Source organism: Saccopteryx bilineata, chromosome 3, assembly GCF_036850765.1.
Source record: "Saccopteryx bilineata isolate mSacBil1 chromosome 3, mSacBil1_pri_phased_curated, whole genome shotgun sequence".
NCBI classification, from domain to species: domain Eukaryota; kingdom Metazoa; phylum Chordata; class Mammalia; order Chiroptera; family Emballonuridae; genus Saccopteryx; species Saccopteryx bilineata.
Genome location: NC_089492.1, coordinates 256,221,864 through 256,246,243, shown reverse-complemented (window position 1 = coordinate 256,246,243; position 24,380 = coordinate 256,221,864). Strand labels below are relative to the sequence as shown.

The window sequence follows — 24,380 nt, the reverse complement described above, 5'->3', positions numbered from 1 at the left end:
AATTCATAAACAGGATTCTGACATGGTTGCTTTTTAAAAAAAGACATATAGCCCGACCAAGTGGTGGCATACTGGATAGAATGTTAGTCTAGGACACTGAGGACCCAGGTTCGAAACCCCAAGGTAACTGGCTGAGCACGGGGCCACCGGTTTGAGTGTGGCATCATAACTGTGACTCCATGGTTGCTGGCTTGAGGCCAAAGGTCACTGGCTTGAGCAACGGGTCACTGGCTCAGCTGGAACCCCCCAGTCAAGACACATATATGAGAAAGCAATCAATGAACAACTAAGGTGCTGCAACTATGAGGTGATGCTTCTTATCTCTCTCCCTTCCTGTCTGTCTTTCTCTCTCTCTCTCTCACTGAAAAAAAAAAAAAGACATATAAAGAAAGATGTGGACAAGTGTTTTGGGGTCTGAACAGCATAAGTCACAAAAATGGAATTTTAGGATTTCACTTTGCCAGTGCAGAATGCCAGATTGCAAGTGACAGAAGCCACCCCATTTCTTTAATGAATTTATTTTTTGTGTGTTTGTGTTATTTTGTAGCACTTCTAAAGTGGGAAGCCCATGGCAGAGGCCTTTCTTGCTTGGCTCCTAGGGTGATAATACAGTCAACAAATACAGTGTGTCCGTAAGTCATGGTGTACTTTTGACTGGTCACAAGAAAGCAACAAAAGGTGATAGAAATGTGAAATCTGCACCAAATAAAAGGAAAACTCTCCCAGTTTCATACCTATTCAGTGCAGTTCGATGTGGGCTCATGCACAGATTTTTTAGGGTTCCTTAGGCAACTATCCCATATAGCCTCTACAGACTCGTCACTGACTGATGACCTACCAGAACGGGGTTTCTCCACCAAACTGCCGGTTTCCTTCAACTGCTTATCCCACCGAGTAATGTTATTCCTGTGTGGTGGCACTTTGTTATAATCGCGCCGATATTTACGTTGCACTTTGGTCATGGATTCAAATTTAGCGAGCCACAGAATATACTGAACTTTCCTCTGTACCGTCCACATCTCGACTGGCATGGCCATGGGCTGCTCTGCTGTATACAGTGTATTACATCATCATCTGCACATGCGCACATGCTGCCACATCATCCTACAGACTCTGGGAGGGTTTTCCTTTTATTTGGTGCGGATTTCACATTTCTATCGTCTTTTGTTGCTTTCCTGTGACCAGTCAAAAGTGCACCATGACTTTACGGACACACTGTAGTTGTGTGAATGGATAAGAAAAGATGGATATTTTATTTTCCACACTGTAATTGTTGAGTGTTGTCACCAGGGAAATGTTAAACTTTCCTGGTGCTGACAGTGCCACAGGAATATTGACATGAATGGATTTTAATTGCAATGAGTTTAAAGAAAGTACTCTGTTTGGGGATATGTTAAACCCTGGGGAGAAAGAATGATATCTTCTTTGGGTCAGATGAAGGTCATAAGATACGACTCTCATTCTCTAAAAAGCAAACAAATATTTTCTGACCTCAGTATTTAAGGAGCTCTGTGCTCTCCCTCCTCTCCCAAGTTATTATTGCAGAGCAGACTAGAGAGAAATTTATTTGTTGTTGTTGTCAGTCTTCTACTGAAAGATATTATAGCAAAACTGTTTATAACATTGTTCTAGAGATTACATTGATTCCAGAGATTACTTCGATTCAACAATTTAGGTGAAGACAGGATTTAAACTATATAATATGGGAATAATAATAACACATATAACAGGGCTGCGATGAGGACTACCTGGATATTATGTGTAGAGTGCTTAGTAAGTACTTATAAATGTTGGTTACTCTTATGTCATTGTTGTTAATATTTGGTAACCTGAGCGTTGGTATTAGAGAACTGGAGAATATTGAGTAAAATTTAGGGCCCTGCCTTAACTATACTGCCTCAGCTTGGGATGGGGCTAGACCTCCACTGGTCTTAGTTATGAGAGTGTGGACTTTGATGATGACTAACTCTGATATCATCATGGGACTTTCCCCAAGTGCAATTCAGTACTTGTTGAGAGGTACTAGATTTCTGAGCGACCATTTTTGTTTTCATTAGGCCTTGTAGAGAACAGGGGATTCTGAAACAGGGGCTTGGAGAGGCTAGTGATTGGGCTAGTAACCTGGTTGGCAAAGTGTGGCTCGCGAGCCACACGCGGCGGCTCATTGGCTCCTTGAGTGTGGCTCTTTCACAAAATACCACGTGCGGGCGCTACCTCGATAAGGAATGTACCTACCTATCTATATAGTTTAAGTTTCAAATATTTTGCTGTCAAAAGAAATTTCAATCATTGTACTGTTGATATTTGGCTCTGTTGACTAATGAGTTTGCCTACCACTGAGCTAGTTCATGGAGAGGAAAAGTGAGTGTAACTATTAGGCAGAGTGAGTTTGCTTGGGTAATTAGAACTGTGTCTTTCAAATTTTTTAGACTATAACCCTTGGTAACAATTAGACTTTACATTTTAACCCATAACGTTTGTTTGTACTTATATTTATACATATTTCAGTAATAGATGTCACAAAGACAAATTTCACAAATGATTCTTACTGTTACTATGTGTGAAGCACTCTATTTTCTATTTCTCTTTAAAGAAAATGTTGGTTCTGACTTTCTAAATTGACTTCATGACTCAGTAAAGAGTTGTGACCTGTAGTTGAAGAAGCACTGGCTGGAGTATGAATTAATTCTTTGAATGTTACCCTAGAAAAACAATTTGACATACTTTGTCATCTGGATGTGTGAGAGGAGCCCATCAGAACTGGCACGTGTTCTGGAGCAGGGGACTGAGACTTTTGCTTACTCTTTGGTCTCTTTAGCTGTCAGTATTTAGCTCTACGATTTACTTGATCATTTGGCTCTCTTCATGCCAGGCTGTTTTTTCATCACATGGTTTCTTATGTGTTTGGGCTTATCTCCTCCTTTAGATTGAGAGCTAGCTCCTGGAGGGCAAGACGTATAATAATAGCCAACAGTTCTATAGTACTTCCTCTGTGCTAAGCACTTTTCTGTTTCACGTATATTAATCTCCACTACAACCTATATTTTAGGTACTTTAATTATTTCATTCCACAGATGGGGACACTGAAGTATACAGAATTTGATTAGCTTATCCTCAGAGTTCTTCTGCAGCTTAGCTCAATATCTTTTGTAATATCTGGCATATAAATGATTTCATTAATAGTTACTGAATAAACATACATTAGTTTCTGGGCTTATTTTCTTAACTTTCCCTATGGCTTTTCTAACCACTGGGTATTCAAGTGATTAGAGAGTTGTAGAAATTGAATATAAAATGGCTCTGGACTTTCAGAATTTGAATAATGACTGTGCTTTAAGACCTACCTTTAAGGCTCTGTCATCTTCCAGAGGCTTGGGTTTTAGGGCGAATAATGTTGCAGAAATACACACATATCCTTAGCTCATTAACTTAACGATTTGGGATCCTTAATGTTCTGTCTTCCAATGCCCTGCCTGCTGCAACAGCTGTTCTGGCCTGGCCCACGCCTCCAGAGTTAATAGTATTTCTGTCACAGGGTGAGTTTTCAAGTTGGTATGTACAGTTTCTGCCAGCGTGTTCTCTGCTGCCAGGCCTGGGGCTTGGAGGTTGCAACTGATTTGTGGGGGAGGGAGCTTGGGGCTTATTACTGAGGAGGAACAAGGTGCTCTCTGGGGCTCTGATTTGTTACAGGCTGAGTGTGAATGATGTCAGGCAGATCAGAGGACGGACAGCTGATTCATTTGGGATCTGGAACTCCTCACTCTCTCACTGCTGCTTTCTTGGCTCCTAGGTCTTTGGGGGAAAGGGGTCGTGAATATTATATTTGTGGAGAAAAGTGCTTTAATTTTTCTCTTAAGTTTGGGAAGCCTTTGTAAGTTTCTTTTGGCTTATAGACTGCATACCCCTTGTGTGAGGAAACTTCCTGCCAAGACTCCAGTGTGAGAGGGCAAAGGCTTGAGTAGCCAGGAAAATGATGAAACGGAGGAGAAAGAGACTGGGAGCACCATGCCTGCGGATTCAGTAAGGAGGCTGGGGTCTCTTGAGTGGAAATTGGCAGTTGTCAGGAAAAGAACTAATGCCAACTAACAGACCTTCATTTACTTGGGTAAAGACTCTGCTTTGGAGATGTCTGTCAGGAAGAGGGCTGAGCTGGCTTCATAAATTCAAGGTCAGAACAGTGGTCCCTGGCAGGGGCATATGGGGTCTCTAATTCTAAAAATTGAGTTAGATGTCATTTTAGGAGTTCTTAGGTACTTGAGGAACTAGTTTAGCAATGAAAATAAAATTATTTTTCTGCCTTGAAATTAGATGTTTAAAGTTATTATCAAAAATGAAATGCAATCCTCATAAATATGAGAAACAATTGGAAATTAAAGCACCTTATTTGACTGCAGAGGGTATTTCTAGTCCTGTCCCTGGCTTGTCAGCTCAGACCTCAGATCTGCCTTTGCAGATCCAAGCCTGAGTCTTTTAAGGTGTAACCTAAATTTTATTTCTATGTTGGCCAGTATAGAAATATATGTACTTAGGTGAAGATTCAAAGCTGGGGAGTGGAAGAAGAAGCCTTCCACCTCAGGGGGTAGCTTTTCTAAGAGCTGCTCAGGCTAATTGAGGAAGTGCTGAGTGACTTGGTCAGGAAATTGGGGAATTAGGGACAGAAGTGCCCTAGAATTCATTCCACCTCAGTGATCTGTCTTGACCTGTCATGACTGATAGGGCAGATGGAGTGCACGTTTCTTCCCCTGCATGTTAGTGTTTACCCAGAGCCAGGATGCTGTGCTCAAATATACAGGCTTCTTCAGTGGGCTTCTTTGGGGTCATTATCCTTCTGTATTAGTGGATGCTCATTAACTGAATTAATGAGTCTACCAGACCTTGGGAAACCAGACTTGTTTGAAGTATATAATTGTATAGATTGGTATATGGTTGACCCTTGAACAAATGGGTTTGAACTGTGTGGGTCCACTTATACATGGCTTTTTTTTTTCAATAAATACTGTAAATGTATCTTCCTTATGATTTTCTTAATATTTTTTTCTTCAGCTTACTTTATGGTCAGAATACAGTATATAATACCTATACAAAATATGTACTAATCAACTATTATTTGTAAGGCTTCCTTCTAGTCAACAGTAGATTATTAGTAAAGTTATACATGGATTTTTGACTGCACACAGTGTTGGTGCCCCTAATCCCACATTGTTTAAGGGTCAACTCTCTACTTAAAAAAAACCCCAAAACAGTTTATTCCCATACTAAGACTAAAAGTTAAAGACAATAGAAGAGAAGCTTTATCAACTAAAGTGTCATTTAAAGTAAAGATGTCTTGTTAGAACAATTTAAAATATTTAAATTGAGTTTGTGGTTTAAGAAAACATAAGTGGTCAAAAACCATGCTTTCCAAATATTTGTGCACTGTTATTGATAATTACTGTATCTGTTTCAGTGACTTTGAATTTAGGTTAGGAAAATTCTACTTGAGGAACTAGTAAATAGTTTATAAATCACTTTAACCTTTCAAACAATTCTTTTTAGACTGTAGCCCCAGGGTATAACCAGTTTGCTGAGTGGTAATTAGTAGCAAAAGGAGATTTGATTTTGGTAGATTTTTTATGATCTTAATTGTAGCCTGAAGCTTTATTTTATGTGATAAAATTTAACTCTCCAAAATCTTGAATAAGCAATACTATTCTGTTTAACAAGAACTAAATGTCTTATTATATGTTCTAATTAGCTTGAGTTTATATATATAAGGGAGCTTATTTTTGAAATAGTTCTTTAGAAAAGTAAAAATTATTGACATCAGAGGGGGATGCATTCGAGGCGACACGAATCTATGTAAACACAATAAATTCGAATCAAAAAATTATTGACATCAGATATTAATCAGGAATTAATATTTACTTATAATTTTTAAAAATATGTTGAGTTTTTAGAAATTTGGGCATGCCCACCACAGTTGTCTGCCCTTCACTTTCCTACCCTATTATATATATCCTCATATTGTGTGCTCATCTGAGAAGTAGCTTAAGACAGCTAGAGGGATAATATATAGGAAGATAAAGATTTCTCTTGAATATATGTAATTGAACACAAGTAGAATGTCACATATCCATATCGAAACAATCAGCATTAACAGTATAGAAAACTAACATTTTAAAACAGAGCAGGTGCTTGTGTGATACTTAAATTTTTTTAAATCTGGAATAAATATTGTAGTTCAATATGGTGTTTGTATAGAAAAAAAGCTATGCCACTAGTATAGCAAATTAAATGCTGTGAAACTGTCAATAATTTTTCATCATCTGTGGCATATCTATCAGTGACCAACAAAGTAGAAATCTATACTTACTATCTGTCTGTTTTCAGTCTAATGATCTGATTTACTTAATAATCTTCATTAGGACTTAACACATGAAGATGGTTAGATTGTTTTTAAGGGGGAAAAGAAACCTGGAAAACTAAAGTTTAAGTAGAACGAAATTTTATTATACAGAGTTGTGTCATTATTTGATATACTCATCAGGCAAAGTTAGCTAAATAAGTTGGTGTTACTGTAGCTATAACCTAACAATTTATGAACTATTGAGAATGTTTTACTTTTATGGAAATAAACATTTCTCTAGGAAGTTTTAGTCATTGCCCACAAGATATTACCTATTGCTTGCTAATTGATTAATTGTAATGAATTTACAATATTTTCCCAGAAGTCAGTTCTAAATACTTTGAACACCTACAGCTTAAATTTTTGGTTTAAATTCTGTAGATTAGGTTCTAGTCTCAGTGGTGGTCATTTTATACCAACATTGGTACTTAGTTGTGATATTTAAGAATGATTTTTGACCACTTACTTTTTTCTTAAGTCTCTTGCCTAAATTAACCCACTTTGAAGAAGTTTCTTTTTCATTAAAAATGATCACTGACCTTGTTTTTTTCTGCTGCGGTGCCTTGTCAGAATTTCTACCCTTTGCCGAGGATCTGAAGTAAACCAGCACATGTTCTCACCCACACTGGCTCCAGCCCTGTCCTTCATTAAAGTCCCATATAGTGCTGATTGTGCACTGGCTGCTTCTTCTCTTGCTTTTTTCCTGAGCCCACAAGCCCATAGCAGTCCTGGCAGTCCTGGCAGTCCCTGCTCCAGCCGCCCACTGCAGTGGAGGTAAGAAACCTGCTGTGGTGTGAATGTGGGCCTGGGCGATTGCTTCTGGCCTAATAGGTAAAACCCAAACCTTTTCCCTTAATGATGGGGAGAAACAGAAAAAGTCGTGGCCCTGTCACAGAGAATAAGGAAAGGAATTTCACAGATCTCTGCTCAAAATTTCAGGAGAAAGTAGGATATCTGTTAGTAGTTAGATGGTTGTGTGCCCATCCTGACTGTGGTCAGCCCTTAGGAGAAGCATAGCATGACAGTGCTAGAGCTTTCTAAAGGTTGAATAGTTCAAACACCACATTTTACACAACAGGAAAATTTGATTCCAAAACAGGTTAAGTGATTTGTTCAGATTGCTGAAAATAACCCTCTTCCCATTTCTTTCTGTCTCTCCATGTATTAAACAGTATTTTAGTTCATACTATGGGCTAGGCACTGTTTTAGGCATGGAAGACAAAACAGTGAACATAAAGAGGTAAAGATCCTGCCCTCGGGAGCTTAGATTCTAGGGGAGGGAGACAAACAAGTTAATGAGTAACTGCATATATAAGAGGTGGACATAGTGATAATGAGAAAATACAGTAAGATAAGGGAAGATGGGCTGTCATTTTATAGAAAATGGTCAAGGAGGTCTCAGTAATAAGTTGACATGTGAGTCAAGATCTGAAGGAAGTCATGGAGCCAGAACAAAGGTATTGAAAGAAGAACAGGTCAGCCTGACCAGGTGGTGGTGCAGTGGATAGAGCATCGACCTGGGATGCTGACGTTCAAATCCTGAGGTCTCTGGCTTGAACGTGGGATTATAGACATGACTCCATGGTCATTCGCTTGAGCCCAAGGTCACTGGCTTGAGCCATAGGTTACTGGCTCAGCTGGACCCCCTGGTTTAAGGTGCATATGAGAAAGCAATCAGTGAACAACTAAAGTGCTGCAACCATAAGCTGATAGTTCTCACCTCTTTGTCTGTCTGTCTGTCTGTCTTTCCTTCTCACTCACACTAACAAGAAAGAAAAGGTTGAGACAGAAGCAACAGGAAGTGCCAAAGGCCTGATCCAAGAGCTTGCTTCATCTGCTCTTTGTGCAGCAGAGTTTAGTGAAGTTAGGAGGTGAGAGGTAGGAAATGTAGTGGGGAGCCAGATGTAGTAGAACTTTAAAGCCATTATAACGAGTTTTGTTTCTGTGCTGCATGAAATAAGCCATTGAAATTGAAAGACTTAAAACAGAAAAAGTCATTATCTGACTTAGATCAAAAGGTTCGCTGTTTAGCCCTGGCCGGTTGGCTCAGCGGTAGAGCGTCAGCCTAGCGTGCGGAGGACCCGGGTTCGGTTCCCGGCCAGGGCACATAGGAGAAGCGCCCATTTGCTTTTCCACCCCTCCGCCGCGCCTTCCTCTCTGTCTCTCTCTTCCCCTCCCGCAGCCAAGGCTCCATTGGAGCAAAGATGGCCCGGGCGCTGGGGATGGCTCTGTGGCCTCTGCCCCAGGCGCTAGAGTGGCTCTGGTCGCAACATGGCGACACCCAGGAGGGTCGCAACATGGCGACGCGCAGGATGGGCAGAGCATCGCCCCCTGGTGGGCAGAGCGTCGCCCCTGGTGGGCGTGCCGGGTGGATCCTGGTTGGGCGCATGCGGGAGTCTGTCTGACTGTCTCTCCCTGTTTCCAGCTTCAGAAAAATGCAAAAAAAAAAAAAAAAAAAAAAAAAAAAAAAAAAGGTTCGCTGTTTATAGGTAGAAGGCTACTGAGATAGTCTAGGTAAGAGACAATGGTTGTTTGAACCCATGGTGATTCAAGTGGTGGTAAGAAGTGGTCAGATTTAGGGATGTATTTTGAGGTAGAATTGGTAGAATTTGTTGATGGGTTAGATGCAGACTTTGAGAAAAAAGATGAGGGTTGAAGATTTTGGGCTGAACAATTAGAAAGTTGGAATTACCATGGATTGAGACTTGAGAATTATAAACAATAACTAATTAGACATTCATTTAGAGACATATGAACTCTGGGCTAAAGATATGTAATTAGGAATCAGCAGTGTATAAGTGAAATAAATCATTAGATTTGTGAAATCCTTTAATCAGTGACTCTGGAGAATGAAGAAATATCAAAGGTTTGAACTATAGCACAATCTGACTATAAGAGGTTGGGGAAATGAACTAGCAAAGGATGGACTGAGAGGAGTAGTTCTTCAGAAAGGAGAACTAATAGAGAGGTACACTAATAGAGAGGAAGACAATTGAAAAAAAATTCAAGAAGGGAGGAGGATACCAATAGGTATATGTTAAGCTTTTTAGGAAACAAAGTAACCTGGAAAACTAAGTTTAGTATACAGACTTAGGTGACATTATTTGAGACAGGAGCTCAAATTCCACAATTTAGGGCAATGTTAGACTGACATAGGACAATGTTAGAGGCTCACTTCTTCCTGAAGCCATCTTTTCCAGATGTTTTAGAACTTGATATGAGGCTGAGAAAGATTGTAAGTCAGGTAGCACCCATAGCCTAAGGTGTACCCTGTTTTAGCACATGGCTTCAAGTGCTCCCTCTTGAACCTGTGATCCTAGAACAACAAGTTTTCAAGCCAACCTTGCAGCTTTGGCTTGAAAACTTGTTAAAATTTTTTTCTCTAGACTTGTTTACATGCCTGGTCACTATAATAGTATTTCATTCCATTCTTTTGTTTCTGTCCCAAAGTACCAGTTTAAGGATATGGCAAGATAATTTTACCTTGTTTGCTAGTTATGTTTGTATTTCTTTAAAGCTCCTTGAATTTTGTCTGGAGATATACAGTTAAATTATTTGGAAATAGTTTGATCCTTTCAGGAATTACTGTTAGGCTTTGTTAGTGGGCCCAGAGCAGCATTTGGGACTAATTTTTCTTTAATAATGAAGCACTACTTTCTCCATACTCTACTGGATTACTCTTCTTGATGCCTATGCAGTATGTTTTTTTTCCACTCAGGTTGGTGGGAACATGATCTATGCCTGGCCCTACGTGAGCTCTGATGAGAGTACCACCTGCTGATTTTCTTGGATAGTTTCCTTACCCACATGCACCAATTGGTACTCAGCTGAAAACTTGAGAGGAATTCCTTGCTGAGCTCTCTCTGTATAGTCCTTTCCTCTCTGGTACTCTGCTTTCCAAATTCTAGCCAGTTTTGCCTCCCCGAACTCCTAATTCTGTCTTCTTAACTCATGGTGACTGCTGGGGTTTTTTGGAGTACCTCCTTCCATTGTTGCTTCCTAGAAATATTCTCCAGTAGTAAGCTGGGGCAATCTTACAACTACTTTGGGTCAATTTTAAGGCTTACTTTCTATATTAACCTTTGTGGAATGTCTAAAAACTGTTGTTTCACATGTTTCTGTTTTGATAGTTTTGTTTTGTTTTGTATTTTTCTGAAGCTGGAAATGGGGAGAGACAGACAGACTCCCATATGTGCCCGACCAGGATCCACCCGGCACGCCCACCAGGGGCGACGCTCTGCCCACCAGGGGGCGATGCTCTGCCCCTCCAGGGCGTCGCTCTGCCGCAACCAGAGCCACTCTAGCGCCTGGGGCAGAGGCCAAGGAGCCATCTCCAGCGCCCGGGCTATCTTTGCTCCAATGGAGCCTTGGCTGCGGAAGGGGAAGAGAGACAGAGAGGAAGGAGGGGTTGGGGGGTGGAGAAGCAAATGGGCGCTTCTCCTATGTGCCCTGGCCGGAAATCGAACCCGGGACCCCCGCACGCCAGGCCGACGCTCTACCGCTGAGCCAACCGGCCAGGACCTGTTTTGATAGTTTTTAAGGCACAAGGGTAAGCCTGGTTTCTGTTTCCCCCATCAATGACATGCGGCAGAAATCTAATCTACTTGATATTTTGAAATCATGGTTCTAGAAGCATCAGAAATGCAGATTGGTTCATGAGATTACTGGTTGACTGATTCACATGTTAGATGAACCTAGTAGAAGCAGGACAGACTCTTTGTTTTACTTTGCTTAGTTAAGAGAAGTCAAAAAATGAAACAAGAATAAGAATAGGTAACATTTGCTGAGCATTTACTGTTTACGAAGCATTTTTCTAAATGGTTTATATGTGTTGAAATTAATCCTTAAAATACTCTAATAAGGTGATAATACAAGTCCATTTTAGTGATTAAGTGGATAATCCAAGTAAATCTAGTTTATCAGTGAAGGCACTGTAGTACAGAGAGGTTAAGGAAGTTATTTACAAGCAGTAGAAACTAGCATTCAGCCCCACAGAATATCTGGTTTTAACCCCTCTGCTGTAATGTTTCTGATGAAACATGGGCTGTTGTATATTTAGTTAATAAGTGAACAAACTCTTAGCACTTAATATCTCCCAGGTACTTTTCTAAGCATTTAAAATTTTGTAGGTCATTTAATCCTCATACCAGTTCTTGGTAGGCATTATTCTAATGCTCATTTTGCAGATGAGGAAACAGAGGAACAGAAAGATTTAATAAATGACTCAATATAACATAGCTGATAAGTGGCTGAACTTGGGTTAAAAACCAGGCAATCTGGACTGGCCTGTGGGGGCACTGATAGAGTGCCGAGTGCTGACCTGGAACACTGGGGTCACCGGTTCAAAACCCTGGACTTTCCCTGTCAAGACACATATGACAAGCAACCAGTGAACAGCTAGTGAAGTAAATACTTCTTGTCCCTTTCCCCTCCAATAAAATCAATAAATAAAATCTTAAAAAATAAATACAAAACAGGTAGTCTGGCTCCAGAGGTCATATTCTTAGCAACTATACTGATCTACCTTTTCATCTATCTCCTTTATATAATATAGTATTTTCTGAATCTATGTAATTTTGTAGCCACAAATCTTCTTTTTCCCAAATACTATATTCCTAACATTCTTCAGTAAATCCCCCTGTACTTGGGTTGAGAATTGCACTTGATCTTAGCCAAGAGGCTAAGGGGTGAAGGCTTGAGAATTGGTGTTTCACAGTTCAGTGTCACTTCTAGGCCATTACCATTATATCATCTTTTTAAAATTTTCTTCTTTTAAGCTTGTGAAATTTCATTTTATATTTTACCCTGGCTCATTGCTGTCCTCCACTGACTTAGTTTTGGTTAGTATTCATATTCACAGTCTAGGACAGAATTAGTGCTTAGTGAACACGATGAACCTAAATTCAACATGACTATAGAATATTGCTATTAAGCAATTGAACAAATACAAGTGACAAGAAGAGAAAAATGATTTCAGTAAATAATGTGAATAATGAACTAAAAATTGAGAGCTACTGGCAGTAGTGAATTTGAGGAAACTGGGATCTACACACTGCTCCCTTGCAGTGGCCACATTTGGATGTCCTTTATACCTGTGGAGTATATTGTTATGAGATGAATTGTATAACCCTAAAATTTATATGTTGACATTCTAACCTCCAGTACCTAGAAAGTGACTGTATTTAGAAAGGTCTTTACAGAGATAACTAAGGTTAAACAAGGTCATTAGGGTGGGTCCTAATGCAACATGACTGATGTCCTTATAGGAAGAGGGGATTAGAACACAGGCATGGAGGGAGAAGACAGCCATTGAGAAGCTAGGGAGTGAGGTCTCAGAAGAAATTAACCCTCAGACACCTTTTAGCCTTCAGAACTATGAGGAAATAAATGTCTGTTGTTTAAGCCATCTAGTCTGTGGTACTAGGAAACTAATACAGCTATTGAAGCTTTTGGCTGCATTGCCTGAAAGGACTAGAAAACAGTGTCCCTTTGTATGGTAATTAGAACTGACTCTGCTCAGAATGTTAACCCTCTTTTTTTTTCTTTCTGTATTTTTCTAAAGTGAGAAGTGGGGAAGCAGAGAGACAGACTCCCGCATGCGACCCACCGGGATCCACCCGGCATGCCCACCAGGCAGCGATGCTCTGCCCATCTTGGGTGCTGCTCCGTTGTAACCAGAGCCATTCTAGCAGCTGAGGCGGAGGCCATGGAGCCATTCTCAGTGCCTGGACCAACTTTGCTCCAGTGGAGCCTTGGTTGCGGGAGGGGAGGAGAGAAACAGAGAGAAAGGAGAAGGGGAAGGGTGGAGAAGCAGATGGGCACTTCTCCTGTGTGCCCTGTCTGGGAATTGAACCTGGGACTTCCATACACTGGGCTGACGCTCTACCACCGAGCTAGCCGGCCAGGGCAACCCTCTTTCTTTTTTTTTTTCTTGTTTTTTTATTTTTTTTTAATTTAGTTTTTACAGAGACAGAGAGTGAGTCAGAGAGAGGGATAGACAGGAATGGAGAGAGATGAGAAGCCTCAATCATTAGTTTTTCATTGCGTGTTGCAACACCTTAGTTGTTCATTGATTGCTTTCCCATATGTGCCTTGACCGCGGGCCTTCAGCAGACCAAGTAACCCCTTGCTAGAGTCAGCGACCTTGAGTCCAAGCTGGTGGGCTTTTCCTCAAACCAGATGAGCCCACACTCAAGCTGGCGACCTCAGGGTCTCGAACCCGGGTCCTCTGCATCCCAGTCCGACGCTCTATCCACTGCGCCACCACCTGGTCAGGCGCAACCCTCTTTCTTGACTGCACCTTAATGATGTGCTTAGGACCTTACAGATTGTTGCCTATAATAATTTGTAGGACAGTCAAGACACAGTTTTAAATGATGTCCACTTTAACTCTGTATTACAATTGTTTGTTCCTTGATGAGAAGGAATGGGTTTGTTATATAGACAGGCCTTGATGCAACTAACCCTTAAGTGTCTTGGATGGGTATTGTATTAGAAAAATTCAGTTTTCCTCCTTTAATATAGGGGAAAACCCAGTTCCTCCCTACTGTGTGTCTCCTTTACTTACTACTCACACAGAACCTTTTACTTCTGACACTTTTGGTCACCGAATGTGTGGAGGTTTTATCTCACACCAAGCAATTCTCTGTGACATCAGCTGGGTATCCTACAATTGAGCTTGATTCTAATACCGTCTACTTGGAGATAGCACCAGATCACACAGATTAACAGCCAGGTCCCACAGAACTGCTACCACTGTACTTCAGATACCAATCGCAAGTACTATATTCCCAGATTACCCACAATTTCTCTCCTATTTGATTACAAGTCAGAGGTTCCCACAACTCCCTCCTCAGATTTGATTAATTTGCTAGAGCAGCTCACAGAACTCAGGGAAACACTTTTGTTTAACAGTTTATTAACATATATGACAAAGATGAACATAAAGATACAGGCGGACAGCCAGATGAAGAGGTACATAGGGCAGGGTCTGGAAGGGTCCCGAGCACAGGAGCTTCTGTCCTATGGAGTGGAGGAGTAGGCAGCATCCTCCTGTTATGGATGTTTTCACCAACCCCATACCGTTAGGACTTCATGGAGGCTTCTTCATATATGCATGATTACTTATTAACTCTGTTTCTAGCCCCTTTTTCCTTTCTTAAGGATGGGAGAGGAGTGCTGGAAATTTCAAGCTTCTAATCATGGGTTGATCTTTCTGGTTACCAGCCCCTATCCAAGAGCCATTGAAAAACCCATTTGGAGTCACCTTAGTAGAAAAAAAGATGCTTCTAGTGCTTTTTTCCCCCTTTCTTTTTCCAAGGAGAGGAGGGGAGATAGAAACAGACTACCACATGTGCCCTGAGTGGGATCCACCCAGCAACCCCAGTCTGGGGCTGATGCTCTGCTTATCTGGAGCCATGCTGGCAACTGAGCTATTTTTAGCACCTGAGGTGGAGGTTCCAGGAGCCATCCTCAGTGCCTGGGGACAAAGTGTTTGAAGCAATTGAGCCATGGCTGCAAGAGGAGAAGAGGGAGGGGAGGAGGAGGGGTGGAGAAGCAGATAGTTGCTTCTCCTGTGTGTCCTGACCCAGGAATCGAACTGGTATATCCACACGCTAGGACGACACTCTACCACTGAGCCAACTTGCCAGGGCCCCTAGTGTTCTTATCATTTAGGAATTTACGAAGGTTTAAGGATCACTGGGTCCGGAACCTGTGGGCAAAGAGTGTGTGTGTGTGTGTGTGTGTGTGTGTGTGTGTGTGTATGAGTATATACATGCGTGTTACCTCACAGATATGATCAACTTTAAGAGGCAAAGCAAATATGATTATGATTTGCATTGCAATAATTAACCTCTAAATATTAGTTAACTTGTGTATCTTCTAAGAATATGATTCAGGCCTATTAATTGTCACTCAGACATGAGTATTGCCTTGTTGGCATAACCTTCTTTGAAGGACTGCTAGATATGGTCTCTGGTATAACTGGTGTCCCTGAAGATAAGAGGAGGCAGTATGTCTCTGGCTATTTACTGGATTAACTTTAGGCCTCCTAGGAATAGAAATTTGGTATTGGCAACTTTCTGGAACATAGGATGGTTTAGATTTTGAATCAGTTTTGAATTCCCATGGAAATGCTTATTAGAGTGATACCTGTATTGGAAGGGTTCTAGTGGCCCTGCCAGTTTGCACAGTGGTTAGAGTGTTGGCTTGGCACATGGATGTCCCGGGTTCGATTAGTGGTCAGGGCACACAAGAGAAGCGACCATCTGCTTCTCTCCCCATTTCTCTCCCCCTTTTTTCCCTCTTCTCTCTTGCAGTCAGTGGCTCACTTGGTTGGAGCATCAGACCCTGGCACTGAGGATAGCTTAATTGGTCTGAGCATCGGCCTCAGGCGCTGAGGATAGCTCACTTGATTCAAGCATTGGCTCCAGACGGGATTGCCAGGTGGATCCTGGTCAGGGTGCATGTGGGAGTCTGTCTCAGTATCTCCCCTTTTCTTTTTTTTTCTTTTTTTAAAAAGGAAGGGTTCTAGCTCTAGCCAACTCCCTACTGATTAGGAATTCCTGTCTTAAAATGTCTAGCAAAAAGTTATTCAGCTTTTGCTTGAACATCTTCATGACAAAAAGTTCACTGCTGAAGTTTGCAGCTGGTACTAATTCAGCCTTCTTGTCTTGTGTCACATGTCTGAGAGGCTTTCTGTAGACATTTAGGGCAAAAGACAGGTGTTCCTTTGGGCCTTCTCCAAAGCTAGGCAGCCTTTGAAACCCCTTTTTGGTAGTGTCAAGATTGTTTCTTGCCAAAGAGGAAGGACTATTTTCATTTTGCCAGCAACTGCTTTTCTTGTCTTTCTTTTTTTTAATAACTCTTTTTAATAATTTTTTTATTGTTCAATTACAGTTGACATACAATATTTTATTAGTTTCAGGTGTATAACCCAGTGATTGGACATTGTATAACTTACTGAGTGATTGCTCAAATAAATCTCATACTCATCTGTCAACATACATAGTTATTACAATATTATTGCCTATATTCCCTATGCTGTACTTTACATCTCTGTGATTATTTGGTAATTACCAATTTGTACTTCTTAATTCTTTCACCTTTTTCACCACTTCCCCAACCCACCCTCCCATCTTTTGAAAGTCCAGTCCCCTAACACTTCCCCTCTGGCAACCACCAGTTCTCTTTCTGTGTTTCTGACTCGTTTCAATTTTATTTATTTTGTCCTTTAGATTTTCCTTATCAGTGAAATGATATGTATTTGTCTTTCTCTGACTGACTTATTTCACTGAGCACAATACCCTCTAGGTACATCCATTTTGTTGCAAATGGTAAGATTTCTTTTTATATTTTTTATGGCTGAGTAATATTCCATTGTGTAAATGTACCACAGCTTTTTTATTCACTCGTCTACTGATGGGCACTTGGGTTGCTTCCACAGCTTGGCTACTGTAAATAACACTGCAGTGAATATGGGGGTGCATATATTCTTTCAAATTAGTGTTTTGGGTTTCTTTCGATGTACCCAGACGTAGAATTTCTGGGTCATAAGACAGTTCCATTTTAAATTTTTTGCGGAACCTCTATACTGTTTTCTTTTTTTTTTTTTAATTTTTTATTTTATTTATTCATTTTAGAGAGGAGAGGGGGGGGAGAGAGACAGAGAGAGAGAGACAAGGGGGAGGAGCTAGAAGCATCAACTCCTATATGTGCCTTGACCATGCAAGCCCAGGGTTTTGAACCGGCGACCTCAGCATTTCCAGGTCGACGCTTTATCCACTGCGCCATCACAGGTCAGGCATTTTTTTATTTTTATTTATTTTTATTTTTTTATTTTATTTATTCATTTTTAGAGAGGAGAGAGACAGAGGGAGAGAGAGAGAGACAGAGGGGAGAGAGAGAGAGAGAGAGAGAGAGAGAAGGGGGGAGGAGATGGAAGCATCAACTCCATATGTGCCTTGACCAGGCAAGCCCAGGGTTTCGAACCGGCGACCTCAGTATACTGTTTTCCATAGTGGCTGCACCAATCTGCATTCCCACCAATAGTGCACAAGGATTTCCTCTTCTCTACAGCCTCATTTGTGGGTTTATTGATGATAACCATTCTGACAGGTGTGAGGTGATACTTCATTGTCGTTAAACAACTGCTTTTCAAAGTAATTCTAAAAGAGGAATATTTCCAGAACTTATTTTTATCCTGGCCCTGTTGTAGGCAAATTACTTCACTTCTTTCTGCCTAAGTTTTCTACATCATTAAAATGAGGATAGTAATTCAAGTTTGCTGTAAGGGTTAACTTAGTCTATATATATATATATATATATATATATATATATATATATATATATATATAAATTGTTCAGAATACTACCTAGGCTGCTATAATAGTTAGTTTGATGCTGCCTTTTTTAAAAAATTTTATTTACTTATTTATTTTTTACAGAGTCAGAGAGAGGGATAGATAGGGACAGACAGGAATGGAGAGAGATGAGAAGCATCAATCATCAGTTTTTTGTTGTGACACCTTTGTTCAATGATTGCTTTCTCATATGTGCCTTGACCGTGGGCTTTCAGCAGACCGAGTAACCCCTTGCTCAAGCCAGCAACCTTGGGTCCAAGCTGGTGAGCTTTGCTCAAACCAGATGAGCCCGCGCTCAAGCTGGCAACCTTAGGGTCTCGAACCTGGGCCTCCACATCCCAGTCCGACGCTCTAACCACTGCGCCACCGCCTGGTCAGGCTGATGCTGCTTTTGTTGGAAAATTTAAATGTTTCTTATTCTCACACTTATTTTGCTTTCATTATTTTTTTTACTTTAATAAATTTTCTAATAGTCTTATTTTCCCATAGTTAGCTGTATGCCTCACTTATTTGTATGCCCTGCTTGTGGAAGCTGTTATTATTTACAAGGTAGGCATTGGTAGCTGGGTACCCTTCTTGTCCTCTCACACCTTTTCACTAATTGCTGCTGCTGAAAACTGTCCTATTGGAGTCCACGAGGACATGGGCTAAAATGAGAAACACCCTGAAATTCATTCATATCCATTATCCACTGCCCCATTATTTTAAAGCAAATCTCAGACTTTGTTATTTCTTTTGTAAATATTTCAGTTTGTATCTCTAAAGGTAAGGACATTTTTAAAATACATATCATTTTCACAACTAAACTAATAATTTACCAATATCATTAAATATCCAGTCAGCATTCAATTTTTTTTTATTGTTGGATTTTTAAAAATTAGTATTCAAACTGCCACAGTTTGAGCCACAGTTCATTTGGTTAATATGTCTCTGAAGGGGATGACAATAGCCCTGGCTGGGGAGCTCAGTTTGTCCTGATGCACACCAAGGTTGCAGGTTTGATACCTGGTCAGGGCACATGCCAGATTCAACCAGTGAATGTATAAATAAGTGAAACAACATATTGATGGTTTCTCTCTCTCTCTCTCTCTCTCTTTCTCTCTCCCTCTCTCTCTCTCTCTCTCTGTGTATCTCTTTCCCTTCCTCTCTTTCTAAAAATCCATCAATAAAAAAAGAGGGTGACAATATTATTTATCTAAATGAAGAAGCTTTTGATAATGAAAGTTTATACTGGGATAACAAACTTAGATTGTCATGGGAAAATTGGGATGTCTGGTCATCCTGCTTTTAAGTTTATTTTAATCTAGGTTTCCCCACCCTCTTTTTTTCCCTTCTTAATACCCCCATTTTCCCTTTTGCATTTCATTTGTTGAATAAACTGAGTTGTTTGTCCTTTTAGACTTTCCCATACTCTGGATTCTGATGATCACATCCCTGAGAGGTTATGTTCTTAATGACCTCTATATTTTCTGTAAACTGAGGTCTTGATCTAAGATTGGTTTGATTTGAAAGGTGTGGGAAGTATACTTAATAGCTGTCACAAGGCAGATTATGTGTCTCTCGTGATAATAGTAGCCATCGATAATTATCACCTAGATCCCTTATTTTATTAAGAATTATAAAAAGGGTGTTATTTTCATTTCCTTTCCACTAAAATGTTCCTTAAGGATGAAGAATTTATTTCCTAACCTTATGTGGAGGGAATTAGTTTTCCTGTCCTGATGCATCCATCCAGTAATTTGACTATATATTAGCCTCTTAGCTGGAGAATAGACCCAGTTGTCAGTAGGAAAGTTCCCAGCATGTTGTAGAGTGAGACAGCTTGCTTATTATCCATTAAGCTTTCAGACTTATAAGTCACCTTTGTTGCAGCTATTCCTAGAACTTTTCAGGTGATTGCTCTGGACTTTAGCAGAAATATTTTTTAAAAACTAATTTCAGCCCTGGCTGGTTGGCTCAGCGGTAGAGCGTCGGCCTAGCGTGCGGAGGACCCGGGTTCGATTCCTGGCCAGGGCACACAGGAGAAGCGCCCATTTGCTTCTCCACCCCTCCGCCACGCTTTCCTCTCTGCCTCTCTCTTCCCCTCCCGCAGCCAAGGCTCCATTGGAGCAAAGATGGCCCGGGCGCTGGGGATGGCTCTGTGGCCTCTGCCCCAGGCGCTAGAGTGGCTCTGGTCGCAACATGGCGACGCCCAGGATGGGCAGAACATCGCCCCCTGGTGGGCAGAGCGTCGCCCCATGGTGGGCGTGCCGGGTGGATCCCGGTCGGGCGCATGCGGGAGTCTGTCTGACTGTCTCTCCCTGTTTCCAGCTTCAGAAAAATGAAAAAACAAAACAAAACAAAAAAAAAACTAATTTCAGCCTGACCAGGCAGTGCAGTGGATAGAGCGTCGGACTGGGATGTGGAAGAACCCAGGTTCGAGACCCCGAGGTCGCCAGCTTGAGTACGGGCTCATCTGGTTTGAGCAAAGCTCACCAGCTTGGTTGGACCCATGGTCGCTGGCTCGAGCAAGGGTTCACTCGGTCTGCTGAAGGCCCACGGTCAAGGCACATATGAGAAAGCAATCAATGAACAACTAAGGTGTCGCAATGAAAAACTGATGATTGATGCTTCTCATCTCTCTCTGTTCCTGTCTGTCTGTCCCTATCTATCCCTCTCTCTGACTCTCTCTGTCTCTGTAAATAAAATAAAATAAAATACAATAAAATAAAACTAATTTCAAAATGCAAGAATAGTTTAAAGAGCAACCCCTGCCTCAGAACAGTAGTCAGGAAACTACAGCCCATGGACCAAATGCAGCCTGCAGCCTGTTTGTGTAGCCCATGAGCTCAGAAGGGATTTTACCCCCCCCCCCAGTATTATTTTGCATTAGTTTCAGGTATACAGCATAGTGGTTAGATAATCATGTATTTTGAATACAGTGATTTTCCTGCCCTCCCCCCTCAATATTTCAAGTATCCACCTGGCACCATAGATAGTTATTGTAATATTATTGACTGCATTCCCTATGCTATACTTCAACATGGCCGTGACTGTTTTATAACTACCAGTTGGTACTTCTTAATGGCTTTTAGATTTTTAAAGGGATAAATAAAGCAAGGACTGTGTGGCAGAGACCACATATGGCCTACAAACCCTAAAATACTTATAACCTGGTCCTTTACAGAGTTTGCCAACCCTTGTCCTACCCATTTGAGAATCAGTTCCTGACATGATACATCATTCCAGAATACTTTAGTGTGTACTTCCTGCAGGACATTTTTATAACTGTGATGCAGCCATTAAAATCAGGAAATCAGTATTGATAAATAGCATTAGTTAGTCCACATGCTTAATTCATGCTTTACATGTCCCAGTAATGGCTTTTATGACAAAAAGATAAAATCCAGGTGTGTTTTATTATTTCTTTTTGTCTCTCTCAGTTTGGAATATTTCTATAGTCTTTTCTCAACTTCTATGGCCTGACACATTTGAAAATTACAAGCCAGTTATTTGATAGGATGTCCTTTAATTTGGGATTGTCTGATATTTCCTTAGGATTAGGTTCAGGTTACAGGTTGTTAGGGAAGGAAAACTTGTCCTCTACCCTCTTAGTTCACTATCTAGGGACCTGTGAATTAAACTAACAAAATACAGATTAACAAAAGAAAAGGCATGCAATCTTTATAATATTTACTTGCATGGGAGTTAAGAGAAAAGAAATGAAACTCCAGTAGTTAAACCTAGAAGCTTATATATATATTCTTTCTTTAATTTTTCCATTGATTAGAGAGAGAGAACACCAACTCCCTGTTTCACTTAGTTGTTCCATTTAGTTGTGCACTAATTGCTTACCTCTTGTAAGAGTCCTGACCAGGGATCAAAATTTTGACCTCAGCATGACAGGTCAGCACTCTATCCACTGAGCAACCCAGCCAGGGCCTATGTATTATTTTAACAAAGGAAAGAGGGTTTGGGCTTGAAGGGATGATAAATTGTGGGGAAGTAACTAGGAAATATATGGGGTAACTTACTGGAAGATAAGGACTCTTTTATAAAGTTTGCAAAGGTTATGCAAACGCATGGTAGCTTTTCTCTCCCTGATACAGTCACCTTCTTCAGAGGTGAATTTGCTAGTTTTAGGCAGATAAAAGGAAGGGCAGAGAACTCTTCCGGCATCTGTTGATTTTCAGTTGCTTTCAGCTTAAAATAATGCTTTTGCCAAATTAGCATATGAGCCAGTATATTCTGATTCTCTTCAGCATCTTTGGCAGGAATATCATAAAAGGATGGTGTGCTCTTTGCATTGCATTCTATCAGGAAATACAGGCTTTTATTTTGTCCTATTACTGTGAAGTTAACCTTGATATTGAAGGTGTGTCTTCTAGGTTTCTCTACTATAGTTATTCATTTACCCTTTTTAAGTATTTTAAGGGAACAGTTTTGAAATTATGTAACTACCCCATTCATCATCAAATTTTCACCCACTATTTTTAGAATCCATTGATGTTTCTTGGCCGAGTTCTTATACTTTGCTGGTTGCCAGATGATATTCTGCTAATTCCATCTTTCTTTTTGCACTCATCAATTGGCATTGCGCTGTAAGGAAAAGCTTTCTCCTTTCTCTGTTCATTTTTTATTCCACTTATTATATCAGCATGATCTCAGTGGACTCTTATTTTCTTTAATGGATTAAAATCTATTAAAATGATTATATATTTTGATGCTCAAATTGTACCATATTTTGTCAAGGATTGTCTCTTCATGCTGGTTTCTGTGTCTTTTTGACAGTCTCCATCATTTTTGAGAACTTTCTAACTTTCTGACCCAATAAAATATTCCTGACTAGCTTATTTTGTAACCGTTCTTGCCTTAACCCTCAAGCTATCCATTTTTCCAAGGAGCATGGTTCCTTTTACTAGAAAATAGTATTTTAAAGCCAAGATACAGATGTTAGGCATGATTGCTGATCTTTGAGTACACTGTTCCCAGAGAATGTATACATGTAACACACATGTAACTTTTTAAATTTCTTGATTTTTATATATTGAAACCTATAAACTCACATTTATACTGCTACTTTCAGTTCTTATTCATTTTAGTTTTTTCTGTTTCTACGTTTGTAACTTTTTTGTTAATGAAAAACCTGACTCCCATTATCCTAGAAATAATTTACTTATTTGATCATTTCTTCCTGTATATAGCCAATCTCCCTTTGTAATCACTGATCTGCTGTACATATGCCCTCCTCACCTTGTTTGGTCTCCAACCACCCACGCCAAACTGATACCACTGTTCTCTCCGAGCAGACAACCTCCTCACCCTCCTCAGTCTCTGACATCCCGTGACAGGTGCCTCTCCCTTCCCCCAATCACTTGGCTGTCATCATCATCTAATGGCTTCTAGACCGAATTATTCAAGAGGGGAAGGGAGAGGGAAGGATTTCGAAATTCACTAAGTACATCAGATGCAATCTCAGGGGCCTGCCTAACTTTTAAAAAATAACTTTACTGAGATATACTTTACATACTATAGTTTTTACCAATTATTAATTATTCAGTGATTTTTACTAAATTTATAAAATTGTGCAATTATCACTATATTGTAAATTTAGAACATTTCTATAACCCGAAAAGTTTTCTTATATCCATTTGCAGTTAATCCTACCTTTTTCCCCCAACCGTAGGCAACCACTGATTTGCTTTCTGGCTGTACAAATTTGCCATTTCTGAACATTTTATATACAATTGAATCATGCATTTTGTAACTCTTTGTTTCTGGCTTTTTTCATTTAGCATGATGATTTTGAGGTTTATCCATGTTGTAGTACACGCCTTTTTATTGCTGAATAATGATGTACCATTGTTTGCATACACCACATTTTATTAGTCAATTCACCAGTAATGGACATTTGAATTACAGTGGTACCTTGAGATATGAACAGACCAACATAGTACGAATTTTTTAAGGTACAAGCTGTGACTCGGTCCGTATTTTTGTTAGGATCCGAACGAAATTGAGAGATATGAGTCGTGATTCGGGAAGCTGCTGCTAGTTGGCACGTTAGCGCACGGGTCCAGTATTGGCAGGTTGATACACGAGTTGACTGACTTACAAGCTTGGTTACAGAACGAATTAAATTTGTATCTCAAGGTACCACTGTATTTCCAGTTTGGGACTATTATGAGTAAATGTTGCTGTGAACATTTATGTACATGTCATTATGTGAACATAAGTTTTCATTACTCTTGGGCAGAGTCATAGAAATGGAATTGTGTTGTATGGTAAGTTTGTACTTAAAGTTAACTTTCATGGGCCCTGGCCGGTTGCTTAGTGGATAGAGCATCAGCTTGGTGTATGAATGTCCTGGGTTTGATTACCAGTTAGGGCACAAGAGAAGCGACCATCTGCTTCTCTCCCCTTCCTGCTCCCCCCTTTCTCTCTCTTCCCCTTCTGCAGCCAGTAGCTCAAGCATAGCCCTAGGCACTGAGGATAGGTCAGTTGGTCCATGTGCCTTGGCCTCAGGCACTAAAAATAGCTCAGTACTCAAGCATCGGGTTTGTTGGGTGGATCTCTATCCCCATCATGGGGGTACATGGGGGAGTCTGCCTCACTATCTTCCTTCCTCTCACCTTAAAAAAAAAGTTAACTTT

At 40.4% G+C, this 24,380-nt stretch overlaps 1 protein-coding gene across 9 annotated transcripts in view; it reads left to right on the top strand.

The window, feature by feature from the left end:
* The window catches only part of MAST2 (microtubule associated serine/threonine kinase 2), a 214,924-nt gene that overhangs the window by 121,604 nt on the left and 68,940 nt on the right, over nucleotides 1-24,380 (top strand). Inside the window, exons 1-2 of one of the 9 annotated variants that reach the window (XM_066269316.1) lie at nucleotides 3,763-4,020; nucleotides 6,956-7,159. The exons of 5 other annotated variants lie outside the window; for them this stretch is intronic. In XM_066269316.1, the coding sequence (XP_066125413.1) occupies nucleotides 3,971-4,020; nucleotides 6,956-7,159 (254 nt within the window). In that variant the 5' untranslated portion in view covers nucleotides 3,763-3,970. Of the gene's footprint in view, nucleotides 1-3,762; nucleotides 4,169-6,955; nucleotides 7,160-24,380 lie in introns of those variants that run through there. 3 more of the 9 variants (XM_066269318.1, XM_066269320.1, XM_066269322.1) reach the window with 3 other exon arrangements.